Source organism: Vidua macroura, chromosome 26 (assembly GCF_024509145.1).
Source record: "Vidua macroura isolate BioBank_ID:100142 chromosome 26, ASM2450914v1, whole genome shotgun sequence".
NCBI lineage: Eukaryota > Metazoa > Chordata > Aves > Passeriformes > Viduidae > Vidua > Vidua macroura.
This window is the reverse complement of record NC_071596.1, coordinates 1306594-1330342: the sequence shown is the minus strand read 5'-3', so window position 1 is coordinate 1330342 and position 23749 is coordinate 1306594. Positions and strand designations below refer to the sequence as shown.

Below are 23749 nucleotides of genomic sequence, written 5' to 3'. Positions count from 1 at the left end.
CAGTAAATGGAGCAATGGAGGACTGGTGAGAAACCAAAGGTACTTTTCAAAGGTCAGGAAGGAAATGAGCTGTTTGTAAGTTGTGAAGTGGGAAAGGAAGCAGCTCCATGTTCAGCCAAAGGGAGAATGTGGCGTGTTAGTTACAGAAGGTTGGGCAATGGAGGTGCAAGGACCTGCAAGGTAATGGCCATGCTAAAACCAGGAGAGATGTGATCTTGAACAGAGTTCTGGTAGGAAGTACCAGACTTCTTAACTTGTCCCTCCTAGCAGTGTCTCATGTGTGGAAAATCGCACATCACAGACAAATGTGTTTTAAGGGTGTATGGCATGGGCTGGTACAACCCCATTAAACTGATCCCTGTGCTGCTGCTCCATGTGTTTCCATAGACAGGACACTTATCCCTGCAAAGGGCTGAAGGAGGGAATGAGGGCTGTGACAGCTTCTTTCAGGGGACTCTGAACTGAGGAGGCTCCATTCCACCAAGGCATGGTGAAAAAACTACTCTAAAGCTATATGCTTCAAATTCTGAATAACAGAATTTAAAGATACAGAGCTAAATGAAAATGTTCAAATATGTTTTGTCACAGAAGAATTAATTTGGTAAGTTACTTTGGGAATAGTAAGTAAATAGATTCTTAAAATTCAGTAACTCCCATTTACATGGACTTTTGTAAAGCATTTGATACGGTGTTGGATACCACTAAATAAACTTTGGTAGTTACAAATACAGGAAATTTAGGGTGGGAGTTGCTTTAAAGAAGGAAGGCAGCATGGAAGGGTTCGCAGGAGGTTTTCAGCTGGTGGGATATTACTAATTTCCCAGATCTTTGGGATGCATTTTCAGCATTTACCTATGTTGAAGTATCATGTATGTGCTATGGCATCCTCTGCTGGAAATTGTGGAGAGATGCTGTAGCTCTTCCCTGACTTCCTTATTCCCACTCTCCTGTATGAGGAGAGGTTTTGGAGAGGCAGAAGCAGTGTAAATGCTCTGGCCTAGAGTGTGGGTTGGGCGTGATGCAGAGGAGTGCACAGACAGGTTCAGGAGCTACGACAGGGGTAACGGGGATGTGGGACACAGCTGTGAGAGGGAGCTTTGAGTGCAAATTGTTCAGGGCCTGTGGGAGTAGGAGAGTCCATGTGAGTCCTGTAGGCTCAGCCATGTGCATTGTAGCAACTTAGGACGCAAGACTGAAGCTCTCCAGAAGACCTTCTTGCTGGGTAGTCCATTTACATCTGTATCCTTTGGCTGGGAGATGCACAATGCTGGGAGTAGGGAAATCCTTCCAAGACAGGATTTGGCAGTCTACTGGCAATATTGTCGCTTGTCTGTTTATGAAAATGCAGTGGAAGGCTGTTGATGAGAAGTTCAAAACCTCGATGCATCTGTTGTTCAGGGGTTGATCACACAGGTGACATAGGAGGCTCAGAATGGGCAGATAGTGAATTCTTTCTCCCAAGGAAGCTGGAGTAGAGAAGCTTTTTGGATGTCTGTCCTAGTTTAGGGCAAATTTGGGAGAAGACCTCCGGAAGGAGCCCCCAGAAAACAAACCCCCCACGGCCCCTCCCCCACCTGGTTCAGGAAGAATGTCCTTAGAAGTGGAAAAAACCCCCTGTTTATTCAACAAGCAAAACACTCCCCAATACAAAAAAAACAACAGCAGATGACAAAACTCTTTCACTGTCCTGAAGAGATGACAAATTCAGAAAGTCTCTCCTGGGAGTGGTTGCCCAGCTATCAGTCTCCAGCGCTGGGGATGGCTGCTGCAGGTCACAAAATGCAGACTCTCGGTGTTTCTTGGTGTTTTCCAGGTCCCGGTCTGGAGCAGGTTCAGGTGATATTCAGGAAAGGGAAAAGGAAAATAAAAACAGTCCAGGGTAAAAATTGGACTGCCTAGCTAAACTAACTAATAAGCAAAAGCAAAAGCAAGGGCAAAGTTGAAAGCAAGCCAGCCAAGCCTCTCCTAGACACAGACCATGGCGGGAGGTGAGCCGGCTGATAACAAGACAAAACAATCCTTCACTTTCAGAGTCAGTCCTGAAGGCACAGAACATAATATCAGGCATAAACAGAACACACGATTTGGGATACAAGCACCATAATGTCACCCTAGGACAATGTCCCATTCCCAGGTGCAGCATGTGGCACTGCTGTTGAGCTCTTTTTGCTTATGAGGAAATAGATGGAGAGGCCCAAACCTTGTGATATGTGTTTGTGCTGAACTGAGCCATTCTGCCTTGTTTATTCGGACAGGGAACCAGCTGACCAATTTGGTGGTTTTCCTCATGGGGGTGGGAGATGAGGGAAGTGAGTGTGTTGTGTAGGGTAATGATGCAGTGATGAGAATGAATTGTGCACACCAGAAACCTGCTGTTGACAACTTTGACCAGCTCAACATGTTTCTCAGCATGAGCCAGAGTGCTGGCTCTGCTGTGATGATGGATGTGGCTGTTTGCTGTCCAGAGCCAGTCAAGGACTTGTGGGGCTTGTCACTGAATCAAATCCTCCTCAGAGCAATCTTTGCAATCCTGGGTTAAAGCAGTGTGTTCCTGATGGTTGCAGGTGAAATCCAGCTAAGGGGTGGTTTGGTGAGGAGGGCAGAGCTTCCCTGTTGTGTGTGGCTGCCGGGAGCATCAGGGCTGTACAGCTGGGGCGGCCCCATGAGCTGTGCATACAGGAGGGGATTGTCTCTGCCCTGGGCTCACTGCCACAGCTATGTTGGTACAGGCACCCAGCCCTGGGTTCTTCCTTACAAACCATGGCGTGGCCACGAGGCCATCTGCTTTGGGCACCATGATGTGGTCCTTGTCCCCAGCCTGACTCAGAGTAGGTGGAATCGTGTGGCTGTTGGCACTGGCAGCAACGGATGTTCCTGGTGGGTGCTTTTTCTTTTCAGCTGTGTTTGAGTGCTTGAGGGTGCAATGGACAACAGAAGAGGAGTCCTGATTGTTCATATTTCCCTATTTGCACAGTTCTTCTGTCTCTGGTTGTTCTACATCTACCAATTTTGGGGGGTTTAATGCCCCAGGAGAGCTGCTGGGGGACGCGTGGTGTTCACCCTAAGCAGTGGGACTCACCAGGTTGTTTATGTTCTCTGCTGCTTGGCTGTATCACTGCTGAGATTTACCTTGGCTCCTGCCTTTGCTGGATCATGAGGGGAAAAACAGGTTTTATGATTGTGGGTTCAAAAGATGAAATAATTCAGGTCCATAGGTGAACCCAGAGCCTGAGCACTTCTCTGTGTGTTTGGTTTCCACCTGGTTGGAAAGGTGAGAGGATGAATTAGAATAGAGTTCTGCTTTGGTAACTCGTTGTGAGCAAGTGGGTAATTGGAAGGATACGTATGGATGTTTTATTTCCTACTTAAGGCTTCATGTCTAGGAAATGCAGATTGGTGCTCAGGTTAGAGGGAAGCATGGAAGAGCAGCTCATAACCTCTGAATAGCAACTGGGTGGATGCTGCATCCTATGGGGAAGAATCACTTGCTACATGAGCAGTAAAAACCAACAGTTAAAGGTCAGGATTCACATTTTGTTGGCATTACGAGAATTGTGTGGAAGTTAGCCTGGCTTGAGCTATGACACCACCAGCAGATGTCTGCCAGGCTGTAAGTGCAAAGAACATGTGCTTTGTCTGTCTCTAGTGACTGCAGCCTGTCAAAGTAAGTAACTGCTTGGGGTAGAGAAAGCAAGACAGAGAAATGGAGTGAGATGTCTAGAGACAACACAGTGTTCTGAAGCTGGGGTCATGGTGCCGCTCTTCTCAATGTTTTAGCACCAGAATCTGGTTTAAAATCCTGCTTTGCAGATGGTTGAAGACTCCAGGAATATTGAAAGGGAAAGAAGGAGGACAATGGCCAAATACCCATTTTGTTGTGTTTCAAGGAAGGACAGTGCGTAGAAGATCTCTGAGGTGAAATGGCCAGGTAAGTGGAACAGCAAGTTATGGGTTGAGTGTAATGTTTCTGCCTTACTGTTCTTTCCTGTCTAAGTCCTTGGCTCAGAGGGAAAACTAAAATATGGCCTTCTAGAGTTTGAAAGCTCAGGATTCTAAAAATAGGTCTCTTGCTCAGACATGTAATTTAGGGTGGGATTCACCTACTGACTCAAACTAATAAAGTCTTAGCACCCAGTCCAAACCCATCAGTAAGAGCCTTTTGAAGACATCTACTTCTGAAGCCTGAGATGTACTGCTCAGAAAGGTGCCTGGCTCTCACTGTTGGCTATAGGGCACTTCATCTGTATAGTTTAAATGAGACACAAAGCTTCCAGAAAACAAAGGTAAGTGCACATTGCACACCTGGGTGCCAGGACCTCTGCACCTGCAAAAGTCTGGCTACTGCTGACATGGATTTTGGAGCATCTTACAGAGGGATGTTACAGTTTCCTCCCCATACTGAATCGTGGGAAGTTTGCATCTGGAGGATGTGCAACACGGTGAGGTGGAACATGCTACAGAATTGCCCAGGCTGGTGGAGGCCCAAGGTAAAGAGTCCATGGGACACCTCTGCACCCTGTGCTGTGCATGGCTGGGGGCTCATGGGGTCTGTGGGCCCTTGGGGGGGGGGGGTGGTCTGAGCACCAGCTCTGAGGGCCCAGCAAAGGTGCAGATGCAATTTATAGGGAACCTGCAAGAGACTCAGAGAGGGACTTGAGACAAGGGCCTGGAGTGCCAGGACAAGGGCAGGGGTTAGATGGGATATTAGGAAGAAATTCTTGGCTGTGAGATGGGGAGGCCCTGGCACAGGGTGCCCAGAGCAGCTGTGGCTGCCTCTGGATCCCTGGAAGTGTCCAAGGCCTTGTTGTGCAGGGCTTGGAGCACCCTGGGATAGTGGTGTCCCTGCCTGTGGCAGGGGGTGGGATGAGATTCTCTGCATGTGAACACTGAATGGGAATTTATGAGCTAGATCTGAACTGTTAACTCTTGTACAGTTTGCAAATGGTGCCCTGAGCACAGGCACTGATGTGCCTTGCTGCCCTGGGTGATGGACTGAGCTGCACCTGCCTGCAGGAGGGACTGAAATAATTCATTCAGATCTTCTAGAAAGTTCTATTATCACGTCGGACAAAATTAGGAGTTCCTCAAGGAAACAAATGAATACAGTGAATTGGAAAAGGAGAGGCAGAAAATACATCCCCAGGGAGGCACTCACTCCTTAGAGGAGCATTTAGTGGAGGTTACGTGCTGTGATTCTCAGAAAAAAACTTACTTGAGCCATATCTGTTTTCAGAGCTACTTTGGAAATCTGGTTTTACAGAGAAACCTGGGGTTTTAATAGATTTAAATAATTACCTTCAAAAATCTTGTGGAAGAGACTTTTCAAAATTATTCTAGAAAACTTGCAGACTAATTTTGAAGTGGGTAGTATTTTAAATTAAAAGAGAGCTTTGGGCTGGTTTTCACATCTGTTGTTTGGATTGTATTTTGCCACATGCTACAGTATTGAGTTATTTTGTTATTTTTTGTTATGTTTTAGTAAAACACAAACCTAGGTGCATTGTCATCCAAAGGAAAGATGGCAGCAGTGCTCTGCTGACAGTGCCCTTCCAACTCCATTTATACATCCTAAAAAGGTGTGAAAATAATATAAAAGCGAAAGTCTCTGATCAAAACTCATCATTTTATAAATTCAGATATGGAAAAAAAATTTGTTCTCTGGAAGACAGCTGATGCACAGGAAAGAACCAGTCTGTAGGATTGAAGCAAGTTATCCGTGGGCTTGTAGGAACAAGCCAATGTCTTTTGAATAAAGTATACACTCGAGTCATTCTGTTCAATGAAAATTCACTTAAGCTTAATGTTTATGGCCAGTCACATCCTCAAGTTCCCAAATACCACTGCAGAAATGTCATTCCCCAGTCAAGGCTCATGTGGCCAACAGGTGGGTTTTCTGCCCATGTCTGGGAGGTATCCCAGAGCCAAGGGCTGCTTCAACTTTTCCTTTTGCTTAATGACCACAGATGCCATAAATATCTTCCACATGGATTTTAGTTCACCAAAGTAGCTTTCCTTCAATGTTTTTTTCCTTCAAATTTTTTTTTCAGTAAAATAACACTTGTATAACAGCCAAATTCCTTCACCCAGTTGCTCTCCAACTTTATTATGATATACACAGCAACCATGACCCAGGGATCACCTATATTACCATAGCAGCTGAGATTTTTGTTTGTAAGGAAAACAAGGATTTCCAAGGAAGAAATACAGGCTTGAGCTTGTGTGCTTCCTGTACACCAGATTTCTGTGCTGTAGGGTGTGTGCCTTGCACTGCCTGTACTTCTCCAATTGCTTGGAAATAACACAGAGTTAGATTTTGAGAGACAGGCACCTCTTCTTCTTACAGGTACCTGGGAAAATAGTTTATAATACTTTGAAGGTGCAGTGTGTCAGTCAGTAGAATTTAATTATGGAACTACAGAATATCCTGATCTAGAAGAGACGCACAGGGATCATCAGCCCAGCCCTGTCCCTGCACAGCCACCCCAACAACCCCACCCTGAGCATCCCTGAGAGCGCTGGCCAAACGCTCCTGGAGCTCTGGCAGCCTTGGGGTTGGGACCATTCCCTGGGGAGCCTGGGCAGTGCCCCAACTCCCTTGTTTTTACCTTTTTTGAGGCTGTATAAACGGGTTTCAATTTGCCAAGCAAGACACCTCAGGTGTCCTGATGTGGAACACGTGGAAATTCACCTCCCTCCCATCCTGGTCTCCTGAATACAGTTGGTACAGAATAAAACTCCTCCAGGTGGTACCCAGTGACTTTGTCCAGACTCTGCTACTTCCTCATCTTCTAGAAATCTCTTGTTCCTCGCCCCCAGTGAGTTTGTGTTGCTCTCTGCAAAAGCCCTGCTGGCGTTCTGGGGTTCCATGGGTGCCACCAGCTCTCAGGGCTGGCACAGGGAGGTTGCTGTTCTCCTCTGAGCAGCAGATAAGTACTGGTGTCAGTGTTTTCACCAGCAGCAGATTATTGAAAACATGGATGGGGTTGGGATGGTGCCTTCCCGAAGGCATAGTCTGGGACAGTGGGCCCCTCACCAGCTGGGCCATCCCATAAATCTGCTTCGTTTACTTTTCTGCAATTTCCACCCTGTTAAAGGTGTTTAGGTGCTTCTCCTGTGCCTGTGTGCAGTGCTGAAGATGGATTGTCGTTGCTGCTTTTTGGTTTTCCCCATCAATAATGATGCCTTCCCTTTATACCAGACCACAAAGGGATTTTCAGAAGCACCTGAATTATTTTTGCCACTTGTTTTATTCTGTAAGAGGGGCACAGTGATGACAGCCCAGTTTTGAGGCTGCTGGACTCAAAGGTCTCCCTTGCTGTATTTGTCACAAGGACAAGGCTATTTGGACTCCAGCATGACACTTAACCTTATTAGCACCAAAATACTTCCTGCTGATTTCCAAAATCAAAACATCTCTGCTAATGTGAATCTCACATTACAGATAGTAAGAGATGTTACTAACACTTTCAAGGGCAGGTTGAACAGGGCTTGGACACCCTGGTCTAGTGGAAGGTGTCCCTGCCCATGGGAGATGAGCTTTAAGTTCCTTTCCAGTCTAACCATTCTGAGATTGATAAAGCACAAGACTTGCAGATCCCGGGGCGAGTTGTACAGGGTGGGATTGGCTTCACCAGCTCTAGATTTATTACTGAGATATAATACTCAGTTTTTTCAGTAATATTTTTTTCTTTGTTGCAGTGAGCTCGAGGATGTGCTGTTTAAGTTGTTTTAGTATGACTTGTGGTTTCTGGGCCAGGGGATAAGGTGGTCTGGTCTGCAGCAGCCAGAGCCCAGTGATGGGGAGTGACTGCCCAGAGGCTCATCCTGCAGCCCCAGCAGTCACTCAAGGACCTTTGCCGTGGGTGCTGCATCCTGCCTTTTGTTGTAGGGTTAATTGTGTGCTGTAATATCCAGAGCTCATTAATGAGAGGAGAATGGATGTGAAAAGACTCGCCTCTGCTGCCTGTGCTGGTTGGCCTGGACTCATCCAGTGAGGGATGTGGGCACGCCCATGCACCAGTGACTGACCAGACAGGTCTCATAAATCTTGCTTGTTAAAATTACTGTGTTGGGGCAGGTGCACTGGTGTCTGTCCAGCTGTGTCTGCGGGATGTGGGTATCTTGCAGATGGATGGGATAACTCAGGTCCTTGTCCAGAGCTGGGGCTGCCTGGAGCCTCCCAAGTGTTCAGCAGCATCTCCCAGGGGGGTTTAGGTGGCTGAGCTCGCTCCTGCTATAGAGGAACAACCACAAAGCCCTTCAGAGCCAGTGGTGCTGAACCAGCATCAAGGTGATCATAAATGATACGGGAAGGAGGGAGGGATGTCTGGGGAAGCTGCAGAGATTGATTTGAAATGTGATTATTTTGGGTTTGCGAATGATTTGACTGCTCCTTGAAGAGTAATTGGGCTGTAATGTTTAAGAAGGAATTAATTAACCTTACCAAGGAGAAAGGGTGAAAAAGGCCAAAGTTAGCAGCAGTGTCTCAAGCTTATGTTTCCCAGGATTCTAATTACGTGAAGGCTTTTGTAAGTTAAAAGAAGACCATTTTTGTGCAAAAGCTGGTTTATGATATTTAATAGTTTCTGCTTTTCATTTGGCAAAACTGGAATGAATACTTCTTCTAAATTAGAAAATTTTTTACAACCTCTGACTTCAGCTGGAAATTCTGCACAGAAAATGTTTTCTTTATGTACAGTTGGAGAACAGTTCAGTGATGTGAGTGGGGGTCTGAGCTGTGTTACGATTCCCAATTCTGTGTCAGGAAAGATCAAGAAGGAGAAAAGGGATGAGCTGACATTTTGAGAGACAAATTAATTCACTGACATGAATTGTTGGTATAAAAGGCTTTTGTGTAGAAGGCTGCTCTGGGAAGCCTGGATTTTAAGGCTGTAATTGGAATTTGAGCTTGGGGACAGGTCCTTAGCTGGGAAAATCAACACAGTTGTAATTGGGCCTGGTTAATTAGTTATCTGTAATAAAACAGCTGTAGAAACACGTGTACAGCTGGGACTTCCTTCCTTCCAGCCAGTGGATCCCACTGTCCCTGAGAGAATGCAACAGCTCAGCCATCCTGTCTGTAACCTGACAGCTGGGAAATCCAGTTATGTCCAACTTGGATTTTGAGCTCTAGACAAAAATTCACTTAATCTTAGTTTCTAGATGAGAATGCAGTAGTAAAATAAAAAGCACTGATTAAAAAAATAATCTCTATAATAAGGAAAACAAAAGCTTCTGGAGCACAGCCTGGCCTCCAGGGAAGAGCTGCTGGCCAGAGGGTTCAGTGTTATGTCCCATCCCTACAGCATTCTCCCCAAATGCAGTCTGCTAACACCTGCTCACCTCCCTAGCTTTCAAAATTAGGTGAGCTTGGAAAAATGGGAGTTACAAATCCTTCAAACCCAGCCATTTAAGACAGGGCAGCGAGCTTCCAGCTGTGTCCTCAGGCGCAGGGGGGAGCTGGCTCCCTGCCCCGGTGGCAGAGCCATGCTCTTTGGGTGCCTGCTGGGAATCCCACGGTCTTCAAAGGGTAAGAGAGGATTTTCCCACTTTTTGTGCCAAGTAAGGCCTTTATCTTGCAGAGCATCCATATGCGACACTCACAATGTCAGTGTTTAGCACCAAGATGCCATTTCTGGGAGCAGGAATGCTGTTATCTACACCTGGCAGATGTTATAGTGAACTCCAGTCTGATCCAGCAGGGTTTCTTGAGTAATTTCAATCCCATTGTCTTTGGGATGCAGGTGTGAGGTCTCTGCAGAAGGAAACTTGTCTGTGTTGCTCACTGGGTTTTGCTGCAAAAAGCAAAGAGCAGAGTTTTAATTTCTGGAGTGAGCAGGTACCTTGTGCCTGTCCTGCCATGTCCCATGGCTCCCTGTCCTCCCACCATGCCGCACATACTGGGGGGGGCTTTGGGGCAAAGTCCTTCTCGCAGACGTGAGCGATGATGCCAGCAGCCAGCGCGTCACCGAGGACATTGGTCATCGTTCGCAGTCGGTCCCTGCGGGGAGACAGCGCCAGGATGCAGGGGGTTGCCACAGCCAGTGTGCCCGGGGTGTTGATGGCTTTGGAACACGTCAGCCCCCAGCCTGAATGTTCCCTCCCACTGGTGTTGCCAAGTGCTGTGTTGGTTTTGGAGGTGCAGAGAGAAAACGGTCCCTATGTGAGCCCCGTGCTGGGGCAGCATCTCACCCTGTCTGTGTGAGCAGTGCAGAGACCTGCCAGTGCCTCCTCCCAAACTGGGACAGGCACTGTTGTGCTAAGTGCAGGGAGAGCTGCCTCAGCAAGTTATAAACTCCTTGAGATGCCTCTCGAGGAGAAATTCTGTAGATCCAGCCACTGGTCCTCCTGTCTTGTATACCCAGGCACCTCTCACATTATTAGAAGGTACCAGCAGTGCTGGATACCCTGTGATGCTGAAAGGTTGAACTGGTGGTGTGTTAACCGTCCTTTGTTGGGGGAAAGAGAAAAGGGGGAGGGAAAGAGAAAAGCAGCCTTGATACTTGGCACTGTTCCCTCTTTTCCCCAGGGGGCTGGAAAGTACAAACCAGTCACCCGCATGCCACTTCCCTAACTCAGCATCTGCTCTGTGGTTTCTCACCTAATGACTCACTTCAGTTTTGTCATAGTACTTTAGAATGTCACATTTCACAAGCTGTGAGTTTATTTGTCTGTGACAATAATCCAGCATCAGTTTCTGTCTTGAGAGCAGTCTGGTTTCATCCATCAAGATGAAGATACATCACCGTGAATTGACACGGAGCACTGCCCACAGCAGTGGCCTGGAGAGCACTTACAGAGCCCAGTCAACGGCGATGATGAGGGTGATGTCCTCGGTGGGCAGCCCCACGGAGGTGAGCACGATGACCATGGTGACGAGCCCGGACTGTGGGATCCCAGCGGCCCCAATGCTGGCTGCCGAGGCCGTGATGCTGCAAAGAGAAGGTGGTTGTGCAATTCAAACTAGCGTGTTTGCATGGCAAAGTAAGTTATTGCTCTGTGGAAGGACTGGATTGGATCTGACTTCCTCCACCTTCCTGCTCCCAGGTGCTATCACAAATTCCCCTGCACACAACAGGGGCTGGCAGTGGGTGCTCTGTGCTCCCCCCTCCCTTCAGGGTAGGGACTTCCTCATTAAAATTACTAAATATTTGCAAATGTACTTAATTATTATTTAGTTACACGCTTTATTTCCCTGCTTATAAAATGAGAATATCCCATTCCTGAAAGGGAGTAAATGACACCTGCACAAATCCTTCTGTGCTCAGCCCTGCAGTGCTGACCTGCTCCAGCCACATGTCTGTGCAGCTAGGCTTTTCCCTACAGGCAAAGTCCTTGACTTGCAGCAGATTCGGGGGCACAGAGCCAGCCCAGCTTTCCCTGGCACACAGCACAGGGACTGGGACATGCTGCTCCCTCCCCTGCTCCTCAGCTTGCCAGCAAAGGTCACTCTGTGTATTAACAAGATCTCTGCAAACAGGAAAAATGCAAGAGGTTGTCCTAATGTCCATAAATAGGAATAGAGAGAAATAATCTGGCTGCTGCAGAGAAACTTTTACCTTATAGTTATAATTTGTCCCAAATCCAGTTCATACTCGTTGACCTGGGCGATGAAGATGGCAGCAACAGCCTCGTAGAGCGCGGTGCCGTCCATGTTGATGGTGGCCCCGACGGGGAGCACGAAGCGCGCCACGCGCCTGTCAATGCCGTTGTTCTCCAGGAGACACTTGAGGGTGATGGGCAGGGTGGCTGAGCTGCAGGACAAGAAACGAGCAGTAATTGCTGTTTGTGTTGAGCTTTATAAGCTGGAGTCAGTGTGATGGGACAGAAATTCCAGCCCTCCTGCGGGTGGATGCCGCCGTGTGGCACAAATTGCTGTAGCAGTGAAAGTTTCTTCAGCTTTCACCACCTGGGGAATAGACATTATCAGCCAAGTGAGCTGCAGGCTGAGAGAGAAAATGTCAGAATGTCATTTCAGTGGCTGCAGGCACTACTTTAACCACCTGTGTGCCATGGCTGCAGCTCTCTTGACCATCCCTGGTGCCCATGTTAATCCTGCAGCACCTCCTGGGGCATGAGACAGTTTGTGCCAGCACTCCTGCATTGGGGTGCAGCCAGACCCTTGTTGTCCTCACCTCCCCCTGTCTCCTCCATGAGGGATTCCTGCCTCAGCTTCTGCAACCCTGACCTCTCTCTTGTTTCTGTCTAGCATGAAGATGACAACTGTCCCACAGGAACCGGGATGAGGAATGGAGGAAGAAGAACAGGTTGAAGAAAGGAAACCACAGAAAAGAAGTCCATGGGATTGCAACAGACTCTGGGAGCTGGAGACTGTGTTTGGGAAGGGCTCTGGATGCAGAGTGATGGGGCTGGGACAAGGAGCAGGGCGTTCTCCCTATGTCAGTTCTCCCTCCCTTAGCTGGCTGCAGAGTAGAGGGAGAAGAAGCCTTATGGAGACAGAGCTGGAGATCCAGGTTCAGGAGGAAACCAGGTTATAAAGAGTTGCAGAAGCAACAATTGCAGCAGTGGGCATTGGGGAAGGGAGGCAGAGTCCAGGTGGTATTTTTGGGATTATGTGAAGAAGCAACAGAGATGCCAGAAAAACCCTTTGCCTGGTCAAATGTGCTCCAGGAAAATGTTTGAATTTGTGTGTCTTCTGGAAAGGATAGTAGTTTATAGTGTGAAGTTTTTTTCATTGTTACAAGGTATGTATTTAAATGAAAATAGAATAGATAAATATAAAATGATTAAAATATTTTCAAAGTAGGCAAGATTTTTCTATGGATGAACTTGGGATACACTGTAGTTGATTTTAGATTGTCAGTAAAGTGTTCTGAAGAGCTTTTGGCATTTTCAATTAAACTCCAGGTTCATAACCCTATGCAGTTTATAGGGTTATGAACCTGCACCTACAACAGTCCTAGTTTGAATTAATGGGAAGAAAACTGCAGCAATCTAATGAAGTGTGCACACACACACAAAAACATTGCTGGTTTGCTCTGGGAAAACCCTGGGAGAGGCTGAGTAGAAGAGCACCACGAGCCGCCCAGGTTGGCCAACCAGGGCAGGGCCAAGCATCTGCTTCCTCCTAAAACCAGGAGCATTCCCATTTCAAACAGTGCTGGAGCATAGTTTTCTTTTGAGTTACCTGTCTCCCCAGAGCTCACCTGGCCAGACACAGCCATGTCTCCCTTGCTAAACCAGATCCCTGCTCTGCAGTAGCCGCAGGTTCCAGCCATGTTTTCCTACCTGGAGGATGTAGCTAAGGCGATCAGCAAGGCTTGCAGTATCCCCTGAATAAAAGCAAAGGGGTTTTTCTTGGTGATGAGCACAAAAAGCAGAGGTAAGAGGATGATTCCATGGAAGGCGAGCCCTGACACGACTGTAATGACATACAGTCCCAGCTTCTGTCCAATAACCGATGGATCTTCCATCTCCAAGATCTTTCCAGCTATGAGAAATACAATGCCAAAGGGGAAGTACCTGCGAAAAATAAGCATAAAAAATTATGAGGGTGCAGCAATCACTATAGCACTGCAGGTTAGAAATGGCAGTGTTTGGTACTGTGCAGTACAGTTGTACAAAAACAAATTCAGTGCTCACAACAGACACTTGCAGACACGTGACTGGCATTGCCATTAGATAGAAGGAAAGAAAATCAATCAATCAATCAAAACCAGTTTTACCAAACGGCCATCGAGACAATTTTCATAACTGCTTCGTTCAGACACTGGCACACGTTAACCAGCGGGGCTCCTCGTTCACCCATTTTTCCCAGGAGAAGTCCTGCAAGCAAGCACAGGAGGTTACTTTACTTGGGAGCACCACGGGAGCAGCACCTGACAGGCTAAGTGTCTTGAGGGTCTGGTGGCCACAGAATGGGGGTCACCAGGCAAAACTTGATTTAGTACTGGTTGCAGTGTGCTCTTACAAGTCAGAGCCATTCTCTGTTCCAAGCAAACACAAGCATCTGGCCTTTTCTCACAAAGCCCCACCAGACCCAAATCCAGGATTTGGACTCTTCCTTGCACAGAAAACAGATAAACTTCAGTGCTGCTCAGTGCTGGAAGAGTCATTTCCTGGGGTGGATAAACTGTGGATTAGCTGGATTAGGTGGATATCTGGATTGCTATTTGATAATACAAGAATAATGAACTCTAAAATAAAAATGGAATTCTTTTAAGGATAAGGTGTGGTAGGGCTCTCTGTAGCTGAGGATGTGATGCTGTGCTGCATCCCTGCCCTGCTGTGGAGTGAAAGGGGCCTTGGCTGCCACAGGGACTGAGCAGTGCTCCGGTCCCATGCCCAGTTCCCTCATGGGCTGGGCTATGCAGTGTTGGTGGCTCAGAGGCTGCGCCATGGTGGTGACAACACCTGTGGCTGTACAGTGTGATGTCAGGAAGGATCTGAGTGAGTTGCTTAGATACAGGCATTAAGCCTTCTCTCCTAAGTCTGTATTTTTCCTTTGATGTTGGTGCATTAACCTAATCTGGCCTAATTTTCTGTTGAAGGAACACTAGAGCAGAAATACAGGCTATGGTTTGTATGGTTGGAAGGGTTATGGTGCTGTCCTGTCTGCCAGTGCTAAACCCCATTGCTTTCACTGGCTGGAAGGCTTTCCAGGAACCCATCAAGCAAAGGGAAAAGGAACCTTTGAGCATTTGCCCATCTTGTTTCCAGCTTGGTGCAAGTCCTTCTTCCTGTGTTGGCTAAAATTAATTTTGAAGCACTATGCAGGTGCCTGTTTTATCTTGGAAAAGAATATAGACAGGATCTTGTCCTGCTTATCCCTCTTCAGTCTTCAGGGTTGAGGACTCCAAGAGGCCCTTGGCTGGTGGTTGGATCTCTTGCCTTGCTCAAAAGAGAGATGAGATGGGGTCACATTTGCCAGAAATGAGACAAGGCTTTGCATGTTTAAATCTCAGCTCTGTGGACATTCATCCAGTATTTGGTAGCCACAACAGCTGCTTTGGAAGAAAGTAATTTCTCTTCAAGTCCTACAGAGCTGATACGGGAGACATGGCCCAAGTGAACAGGTTCCTGCAAGGATCTTGAAAGCTCTGCCCTCTCGTGGGTTTCAAAAGCAACACAGGGGCCCTCAGGGACAGTGAAGAACTGTCAGAGCTGGGGTAGCTGTGTGGGGTCACCCCTCACAGCAAAGTCACTCTGGGTACCCAGTGGGTGCTGCATGGATGCCTTGGTCTCAGCCCCACGACCTGCCTAGTTCTGGTGCTGGACACAAATGCACTGTGCTGAGAGCTCAACCGGCTTCCACCTGTCCCCGCACCTTGCTGTGTGGAGGAGGTGATCCCTATTTCCCAAGGCATGGGGCTCTGGTGCCCTGCCTGTCCCTCTCCTGTTTTCTGCCAGGCAAACTCAGTTCAGCCTCTCCTCATAAGGAAAGCCCCTGTGGGTGTCTGAATGCCCTTTATCAAGCTGCCTGTGCCTGGTGCAGGTGATGCTGTGCCAGTCTGTGGCTTTGTGGAGCTCTAATCCTGGGCAAACATGGGAAGTGCAGGTGGTGGCTGGGGCTGGCTCAGGTGATCTCCCACTGCCTCCTAACTCTGGCTGATCCCACTCCCACGCTGGAGGGGTTGTGGAGTGTCATCTTAGAAGAGAAAAGCAGCTTCTCCTTACAGGTTTGGCAGGGCTGGAGGGGGCACGTGTCCTGTGGGCAGCAGCTCAGCAGCTTTCCTGGGTGTCCAAGGTGCATAGAGGCTGTTGGTTGCTGGGATAGGAGATTGCCAGAGACATTTCTCTGGCTGTAGGGATCTGCCAGTGGCTCTGCCTCTGCCCAGTCTCCCTGTGGCCACCTCCTCTGAGGTCTCACATTTGGAACTGGCTGCTCCTTGTGGCTCTGACTGCAGTCCAGCGCACTCTGGTGCTGTGCTGGCTGTGCTGCCTCCATGCCTCAAATCCTCTAATTGGCTTTTTGGTTCCTTATACACAAAGTTCAAGCTCCTTGCCCTCACCTCTTAATCTACTCGTAATCCTGCCACCATGCGCATCTCACTGCCTCCTACTCTTTTTCCTTCCCGATCCCTCCTTCCTCCCTTTTTCCCTCAGCCTTGCATCTGTGTCCTCTTACGCTTTGAGGCACCTTCGAGTTCCTCCCTTCAGTGACTTTCTCCCCTTTAAACCTCCTCTCTTGCACGTGTCTCTCCCCAACCTCTGCTCCTTCTTCCTTCCCAAAATTGCTGCCAAGAACCTTTTCCACACAGGACTGCAAGCTGTTCAGTGCAGGATGCTGCCCTACCTCCTTCAGAAAGTCCTGTTGGGAATCCTCATATATTTGTAATAGCGCCAAATCTGACCCTGCTGTGACATCCTGCCTGCTCAGGGGCTGAACACTCAGCATGAAGGGTTTGGGGCTTTGTGGTGAGCTGTATCCCAGGCAGCCTCTGCAAAATTGCACCTCACTTCAGACTTCATTAAAAGGAATCCCCATTTTATGTAATGGTTTGAAAACCCTCAGGACCCGCACGTGGGCTGTGAAGGAAGTACGGCTGTATGTGTGAAGATAATAAAAACAGCCTTCCCCATGTCTACAGCTTTAGTGAGCTCCACCACAGGTGGTGCTGACAGGGGCCTTGGCACAAGCTCTGTGCTGGGCTCAGTTTCCAGGGACTGGGGCAATTGAAGCTAAAGGAACCTTGTCCCACATCTTTCACTCTGTAAAGCGTGGTGACTGCAGCAGTGGCACACTGGGCTGCCCCAGCCCGTGGAGGAGCAGGTACCTATGGTTGCTGAGAAGATGACAATGCCCAGGACATTCATCTCATTGCTGGTCCCAGCCAGGGTCCTGTAGGTCATCTCGGGTGATGGTGTCAGCTCAAGGAACACAGGCCGATGGATTTCAGGGTTTTTGTCATCAGGTGCAAAGTAAATAAAATTGACAGGTTTTCCTGGGATCTTTGGAAAATCAGGAGACTTCACCACCGGGACAAGAACAGTTCGGTACTGGAACAGAAGCAGAGGTGGGAGGTTAGTGTGCTGCTGGCATAAGCTCCATCCTGCTCTCAACATGGAGGCCAAGCCGCCCTAGGCTGGGTGCTCCTGGAGCTTAAAGGTTTGGTTTCCAGGCAGTAAAAGGCTGGAAACAAGGAGTGAGAGTCAGGCAAGGGGAGCTGTTGCTGTTGGCTGCAGACCGTCCTCAGCTAAGGCTGCAGAGCAGACTCGTGTGTTAGTGACCCGGGTCCCTGCGGGATGCCAGCACAGCGCTGGGGTCCCTGTGTCCCTCCATCGCTCCTCCTGAGAGCTTTACCGATGCCTTCCCAATGCCAGGAGTTTGCTTGTGTTCTCTGTCCTTCCAGCCTACCTGGCCACTCCGTCTGTCCCCTTTGACCACTCTACCTTCCCTCAGGCGTCCCTTCTTTGTGTCCCTTTCCCTGCCTGCTGCCGGCCCACCCCCGCGGCCGCCACTCCCCAGGGATTAAAAAGACACTGCACAGGAGCGGGATCTGAGGGATGTGTGCTGCTCCCTCACAGAGCCCCGCAGGCAGAGGGCAGGCACGGGGGTCCCTGTGAGCTTGTGCCCAGCCCAGCACCCTCCTACCTTCAGCTGCCTGCCCTGGGTGAGTGTGGGGGGATGCAGAGGAGGGGAAGGGGAAACTCAGGGAAGGGAAGGGGCTCCTGTCCAGGCTGTGGGTGGGCAAAGAGGCAGCTCCGTGTGGAGCTGAGCACCATCCTGGCTGCACACAGAGGGGTCAGGTGAACTCACCTGCTGGAACGAAGCTTCAACCAGGTTAGAAGGAAACATGTTTCTGTAAGAGACCAATGACACAGGGTTAAAGTGAGTTATGAGAGCATAGGGAGCATCCTGGGAAGCATTTCTGGTGGGCACAATGCCCACAAGAGGACATGAAAGCCAACAACGGCTTATGACAGCTGTGCAAGCTGAGAGCAAAGAAAGGCTGGAAGGTGAATGCAAAGCAGGACTGAGAACCATGTGTAAGTGGGTTTGGTGGAAAGCCTGAGCCTGGGATAGACATCTGCCATCTGCAGCCCCCTGCTCAGAGCCTGTTCCAGTCGATCCAGTAGACCCAGAAATGGAGCTTCTCCCCCAGCCCCTGGGTATTTGCTGCAACCCCTCCCCAGGTAACCCCATCCACTGCCTTAACCCAGCTTGCGCCAGCTCTGGGCTTGGCATGGCCCAGCTCGGGCTGCAGAGGAGAATCCAAACCTTGCAGGGAACACGACTCTGTCTGATCTCTGCTGCAGTGCATCTCTTTGCTGATGGCTTTGGGAGAGCAGTGTCAGAGTGGCCAGAGGGGCATGGGTGGGGAGAAATGAACGCTGGGTTCATTTCTGGGCTTGGAGGTACCAGCACCTGGCCAGCGGTTCTCCTGTTCCCCTTAAGATCTCAGGGTCTTCTGGGATCTCAGAACCTTCTGGGAAGATTTTGTTATCACAACCTTGGCTCTGCTGAATTCCTGTGACACACCTGATCAAATCCAGTAATGCGTCGGCAGAGCTGAGCACCACTTTCCGCACGGAGTAGTTGTCCTTCTGGGCAGCTGCACCAGGATGGATGCTGACCACGAGGATGATCCCCACGGTCACTGCCATGAAGGTTGTCCAAAGGTAGTAGGTGATGGTGATCACCCCCATCTTCCCGCAGGCCTTGGAGTCCATGGTGGCCAGCCCAGACATGAGGCTGCAGCACAGAACAGAGTGGTCACTGCCTGCTCCCCAAACTGCACAAGATGCACCTGATGGGCAAAATCTCCAAGTTGGGAGGGGTTTCCATAGTTTTTTTAAACCAAAGCCTAAGGGCATCACTGAGCTCTTGCACATTCCTCTGCTAGTGCCCACAGGATCTCACACCCAGGATGAGCTTGTGACAACCCAAGCTGAGCTGTGAAGGGCGGGAGACACCTCCAAGCCCCTTCTCAAGGTCTGGCTGTGTTTTCTGTGAGGGTTAAGAAGTTTATGTTTGTACTGTAATTTTATGTTGAATAACTGATGCTGCCCTTTTTCATGAGATACTGTTATATCTCCATCACCTTGTGCCACTGCTGTGTGTCATTCTGAGGAGCAAAGGAAGGTACCAGCAAGGTTCATAAAAACCTGGTGGAGATGGACCCCATACCCCCAGGAGAGGCCTGCAGGTTCAGATTTCATGCACATGTAAGCTTTCCTAAGAAGTAATCCATACGCTACTTCTCAGCAAAACTGGGCTAAAAATAGAGAGAGCATTACAGGCTGCCCCAGCAGGGAGAAGCAGTGCTGGTGTTGGGGACAAGTTGGGTACAGGACTGGGTTTGCTGAGACCACTCACTTGGGAGGAACTGCTGACATTCTCAAGGACAGAGAGGCCCCACAGAGAGACCCTGACAAATGTGAGGATTGGGAAATCCCCAGCCGTGTGATGTTTAACAAGGGCAAGTGTTGGATTCTGCCCTGGGATGGGGCAGCCCTGGATGCAGGGACAGACTGGGAATGAGAGGCTGGAGAGCAGCGCCGTGGGAAGGGACCTGGGGGTCCTGGTCAGTGGCAAGTTGGATCTGAGTCACCGCTGTGTCCTGGCAGCCCAAAGGGCCACCCTGTCCTGGGGGCACCAGGCCCAGGGAGGGATTGTCCCACTCTGCTCTGCACTGGGGCAGCCTCACCTCCAGTGCTGGGGGCACTTTGGGCACCACAAGGTCAGAAGGACCCAAAGCTGTTGGAGAGTGTCCCAAGGAGGGACACGGAGCTGGGGAAGGGGCTGAGGAGCGGCTGAGGGCACTTGGCTCGTTCAGCTGCAGCACAGGAGACTGAGGGGAGGCTCCTCAGGGGCTGCAGCTCCTCCCGAGGGGAGGCAGAGGGGCAGGGGCTGAGCTCTGCTCTGGGCCAGGGACAGGAGGCCAGGAAGGGCTGGAGCTGTGCCAGGGCTTGGCATGGAGCTCAGGGAAAGGTTCTTCCCCCCGAGGCTGCTGGCACTGCCCAGGCTCCCCAGGGAATGGTCCCGGCCCCGAGGCTGCCAGAGCTCCAGGAGCGTTTGGCCAGCGCTCTCAGGGATGCTCAGGGTGGGGTTGTTGGGGTGGCTGTGCAGGGACAGGGCTGGGCTGATGATCCTTGTGGGTCCCTTCCAGCTCTGGATATTCCAAGTTTCTATGAAATGTGAGTGTTTGGGAGCTGCAGTGTGCCCCCCATGCATACAGACCCACACTGAGCCCCTGCAGAACCCAGCCAAGGCCTGACCCTGAGGCAGGACATAATTGAAGGCTGCAAGGGTCAGTGCCAACCTTGGGGACACACAGGGTGCCTGAGGTGGTGGTCAGCCCATGGATCCCATTCAGCAGCCATACGTCCAGGAGGAGAAGGGCCTTGGAAATTCAAGAGAGTCCCAAAAAGCAACATTGGCATAGGTGGTGCTTTCCAGTTTGGGGCTTGGGGATCTCCAGAGCTCCATCCCCAGAGCACACCAAGTCCTGTCTGGGATGGTGCTTAGAGGGAAGACAACATTTCACCATCATTCACCTGGTTCAATCCAACATGAAAGAAAACTCCCAGGAGGCCTCTGCCGACCCTGCACCCACAGACAGCAAAGTGATCAGAGGAGACCACTCAGCAACTGAGCTGCAGGGAGGGCTGAAAGCAAAGGGAAACCCTCAGCACCTCAGGGAGGGATGTGAGGTACAGACCTCTCTACAAGGGCTGGTACTCAACAAGTCAAGTGTGGCCAGGATAGAGACCACTCTATTCTCAGAAATAAACCAAAGGCAAATGGGACAACAAGAAAACTCTTGACAAACAATGGAGAAAAGACACACCCTCGAGGGAACAAGGACTTGATCTTGTCTGTGTCTGATGAGCACATGCCAACATGTGCCAATATTGTTTGCAATGTGTTAATCCATACAAGGTTTTCAAGAACTTGCTTAGATCCCAGTAGGACTGCTGGCTCTGTTCCTTATTTCTAAGTCTGTATGGGCCAATAAAATGAGGATTTGCAAACACAGACACAGCACTGGGGAATGCTTATGATTTTTTAACTGAACTTTCTCAAATCCCTCTAAAAGAATCTGCTTTGAGGTTAAACAGCCCAGAGATGGTCCTGGCATCAACAGCTGCCCAAAAGAAGTGAAATACCCCAGCCAGTGCAGGTATCTGAGATGGGTGCAAGTGCCTACCAAATCTGGGTGAGGATTTGTCCTCGACTGTTGCTGGCTAATCATGGGTTTGATGGACACCAAGCCATCTGCTTGACTGCCAGCTGCTTGGAGCCAGGATTATTCTCACCCTGTGCAGTTTTGGGGTTATCTTCTCAATGGGGGGTCGCAGGGTGATCTTTTCAATGTGATGGAAAGATGGCGCTTTAGAGCAGAAGGTGATGTCTTACCTGGAGGTGATCAAGGGCAGGATCAGCATCTTCAGCATCCTCATGAGGAGCTCTCCAGGAAAGGAAAAATACTGCTTCTCCTGCACATAGAGCAGAGCATGTGTCAGGTAAATGATTATGGGTTGAGGGCTCAAACTTGATCAATCTGCCTTTTTCCCAACCAGACCCAGCTCTGAGCTTGGTTCTGAACTGGCAGCCACTCCTTGAGGCACTCCATGATGCCATTTCTCTGCTGTCCCTTACTGGGAGTTGGCTCAGGGATGGGGAATACTGACCCCATGGCAAACCTGGCTGTAAACAAGGGAGGAGCATGTGGGGTTGGTCCCCTCCCAAAAACATTCTTGGTTCTGTAGCCTTCTAGGGAATGGTCCATATGGCCCCACCACTGGCTCCTCCCAAAAGCCACTGCACTCATTATCAGGGAGCAGAGGCTTGGCTGCATCTGATTTGGGGCAAAAGTGCCCTAAAGCTGTTGGCAGCAACAAAAGGTGGGAATTATCTTGTGGCTGCAGATGGAAAAGGCGAGCTCAGGGAGAGCCCAGGTGTCTGGCCTATCCATGGGACAACTTTGGTGCCATGGCATCTCTCCACCCCCTCACATGGACATGGGGAAGGGCTGCAGAGACATCCCCCAAAGTCTGGATCCCACAGCCATGACCAAGGGGAGAGTGAGGGGTCTGTGGGACCAGCAGCCTGGTCAGCATCTCCCTCTTGCCTCTATCCCTATCTCTACCCACCATCCATCCATCCATCCATCCATCCATCCATCCATCCATCCATCCATCCATCCCTGATCCCCCTATTTCATTGTGCCACTGTAGAGGTGTCAGGGAGGGATCTGAGTTGGCTCCAAGACAAGAAGCCACCACCTCATGCTGGGGCTTTGAGAGGTGCCAAGGCAGCTGTTCAATTGCTCCCCTGTGCTGTCCCTGCACTGTCCCAGTGTGTGACCTGGACATGGCTGATGTCCCCAGGGAGCGCAGCTGTGATGGGCCCAGCTGGGCGCAAGGGCTAATGCCAGATCTGAACATCATCTCTGTGCCAGGGGGTCTCTCAGCTTTGTGACACTTTCCCATTGCAAGAAAGAAAGCAGGGACTGGCTACCTCTCCAGCTCTCCTCCAGATTTTGTGACAAAAGTCTCTAGTGGGGACAGTCTCCAGTGGCTGTCAGGCCCACAGAAGAGCTGTGGCAACAGGGCAGGATGGGCTGGAGCAGAGGATGGATAAACTTGATGCATGGCAGGACAAGGGGCTGGAACCCCAAGACTCTGCCAGCCTCATGTCCAGCGTGGGTGGCTGCTGGGCTCTCAGGGGTGTGTGCACTGGGAAGCAGGGAGATTACACCCAGCTTCAATTAAGTAACGAGATCATCCCTGCTGTGCTGATGCTGAAGGGCCTAATTGAAATGACAAGACTTTGCTAAATCCTAGTGGGCAACACAGGGATGTTCCAGCATCAGCTGAGCTCTCCCAGAGCAGCATTCCCCCTCCTGGGCTCAGCAGCCTGGCTGAGGATCGGGGCTGAGCCGTGGCCCAGCTGCCCCAAGTCAGAGATCTCAGCTCGGGCCGTTTCACAGCGCGATGCTCCTGGAAAGGGCCGAGCCAGTTGTGCCTTTTTCCGGCGTTTTCTCCAATGTCTTTGTCTCCAAGGCTCCTCAAAGGAAGGTGACTCCTCAAAGCCTTCCAGGCTTCCCACCAGCCCTCTATTTATTTACTGAGTCCTCTCCAGAGCATAGAAATGTGCTTTGATTGCACACAGCTGGGGAGACTAATGGGAGGACCCCATCCTTTGGACCCCATCCCTCAAACCCCATCCCCTGGACCCCATCCCTCAGATCCCAATGCTGCTGGTGGTGTTGGGGGGAGCCTGTTTACTGAGCATATAGCCCCTGAGTAAACATTCCCCCCTTTCCCATCCTCATCCCAACTCAAACTCCTGCAGCCCCATGGGGTCCAACCCAGAGCTCCCCACTCTCATTGGAGGGAGGTAGGGTTTGTCCTATAGCTTGGGCATTTGTTGGCACCTTCTTGGAGAAAAAAAGGAAAAAGAGAAAACAGAAAAAAGCCATGGGCAGAAACCTGCCTTGAGGTGGTTTTCTTGGACAGGTACCTTTGCTTTTGGGGCTGTGCCCATCTGGGACCCTTAGTGGAACCAGGGCTTGCCCCCTGCCCTACTCCATCCCCCTCACTCCCATCACTATCCCAGCCAGGCTTACCAGGTCTGTCAGCTCCAGCGCCCGCAGCAGGAACCCCAGGAGGCATCCGGTGACAACCGACAGCATCGAGAGAGTCAAGAGGCCATTTTTGTACCAAAAAGCTCGTACCCACTTCCAGACGCGCAGGAGGGCCGTGGACAGCGAGTGCAGCACAGCTCTTCTGACCCACTCCCACATGGTCGTCCTCAGCCGCCCAGATGATGCCCCTGGGA

The 23749-nt window shown here is 50.1% G+C and overlaps 1 protein-coding gene across 1 annotated transcript; it reads right to left on the bottom strand.

Moving 5' to 3' along the window:
* Positions 1-9656: 9656 nt before the first annotated feature.
* Positions 9657-23714, bottom strand: LOC128819445 (excitatory amino acid transporter 5-like). Its single transcript, XM_053999594.1, has 11 exons — positions 23538-23714; positions 21323-21402; positions 18443-18655; positions 17720-17762; positions 16737-16959; positions 13686-13785; positions 13249-13482; positions 11559-11753; positions 10797-10931; positions 9901-10000; positions 9657-9794 (listed from the first exon to the last, which is right to left on the bottom strand). Exons 1-11 carry the CDS (start codon positions 23712-23714, stop codon positions 9657-9659), a joined length of 1638 nt encoding a protein of 545 aa, XP_053855569.1.
* Positions 23715-23749: the final 35 nt, after the last annotated feature.

Bases quoted from the DNA above. Each gene is read 5' to 3' on its own strand.
- LOC128819445 (XM_053999594.1), bottom strand. From the start codon at position 23,714: ATGTGGGAGTGGGTCAGAAGAGCTGTGCTGCACTCGCTGTCCACGGCC. The intron at 16,960-17,719 runs GTGAGTTCACCT...CTTCTGTTCCAG, and splicing joins TTGAAGCTTCGTTCCAGCAG to TACCGAACTGTTCTTGTCCC. The intron at 10,932-11,558 runs GTAAAAGTTTCT...TTCTCTTTGCAG, and splicing joins GGACAAATTATAACTATAAG to CATCACGGCCTCGGCAGCCA.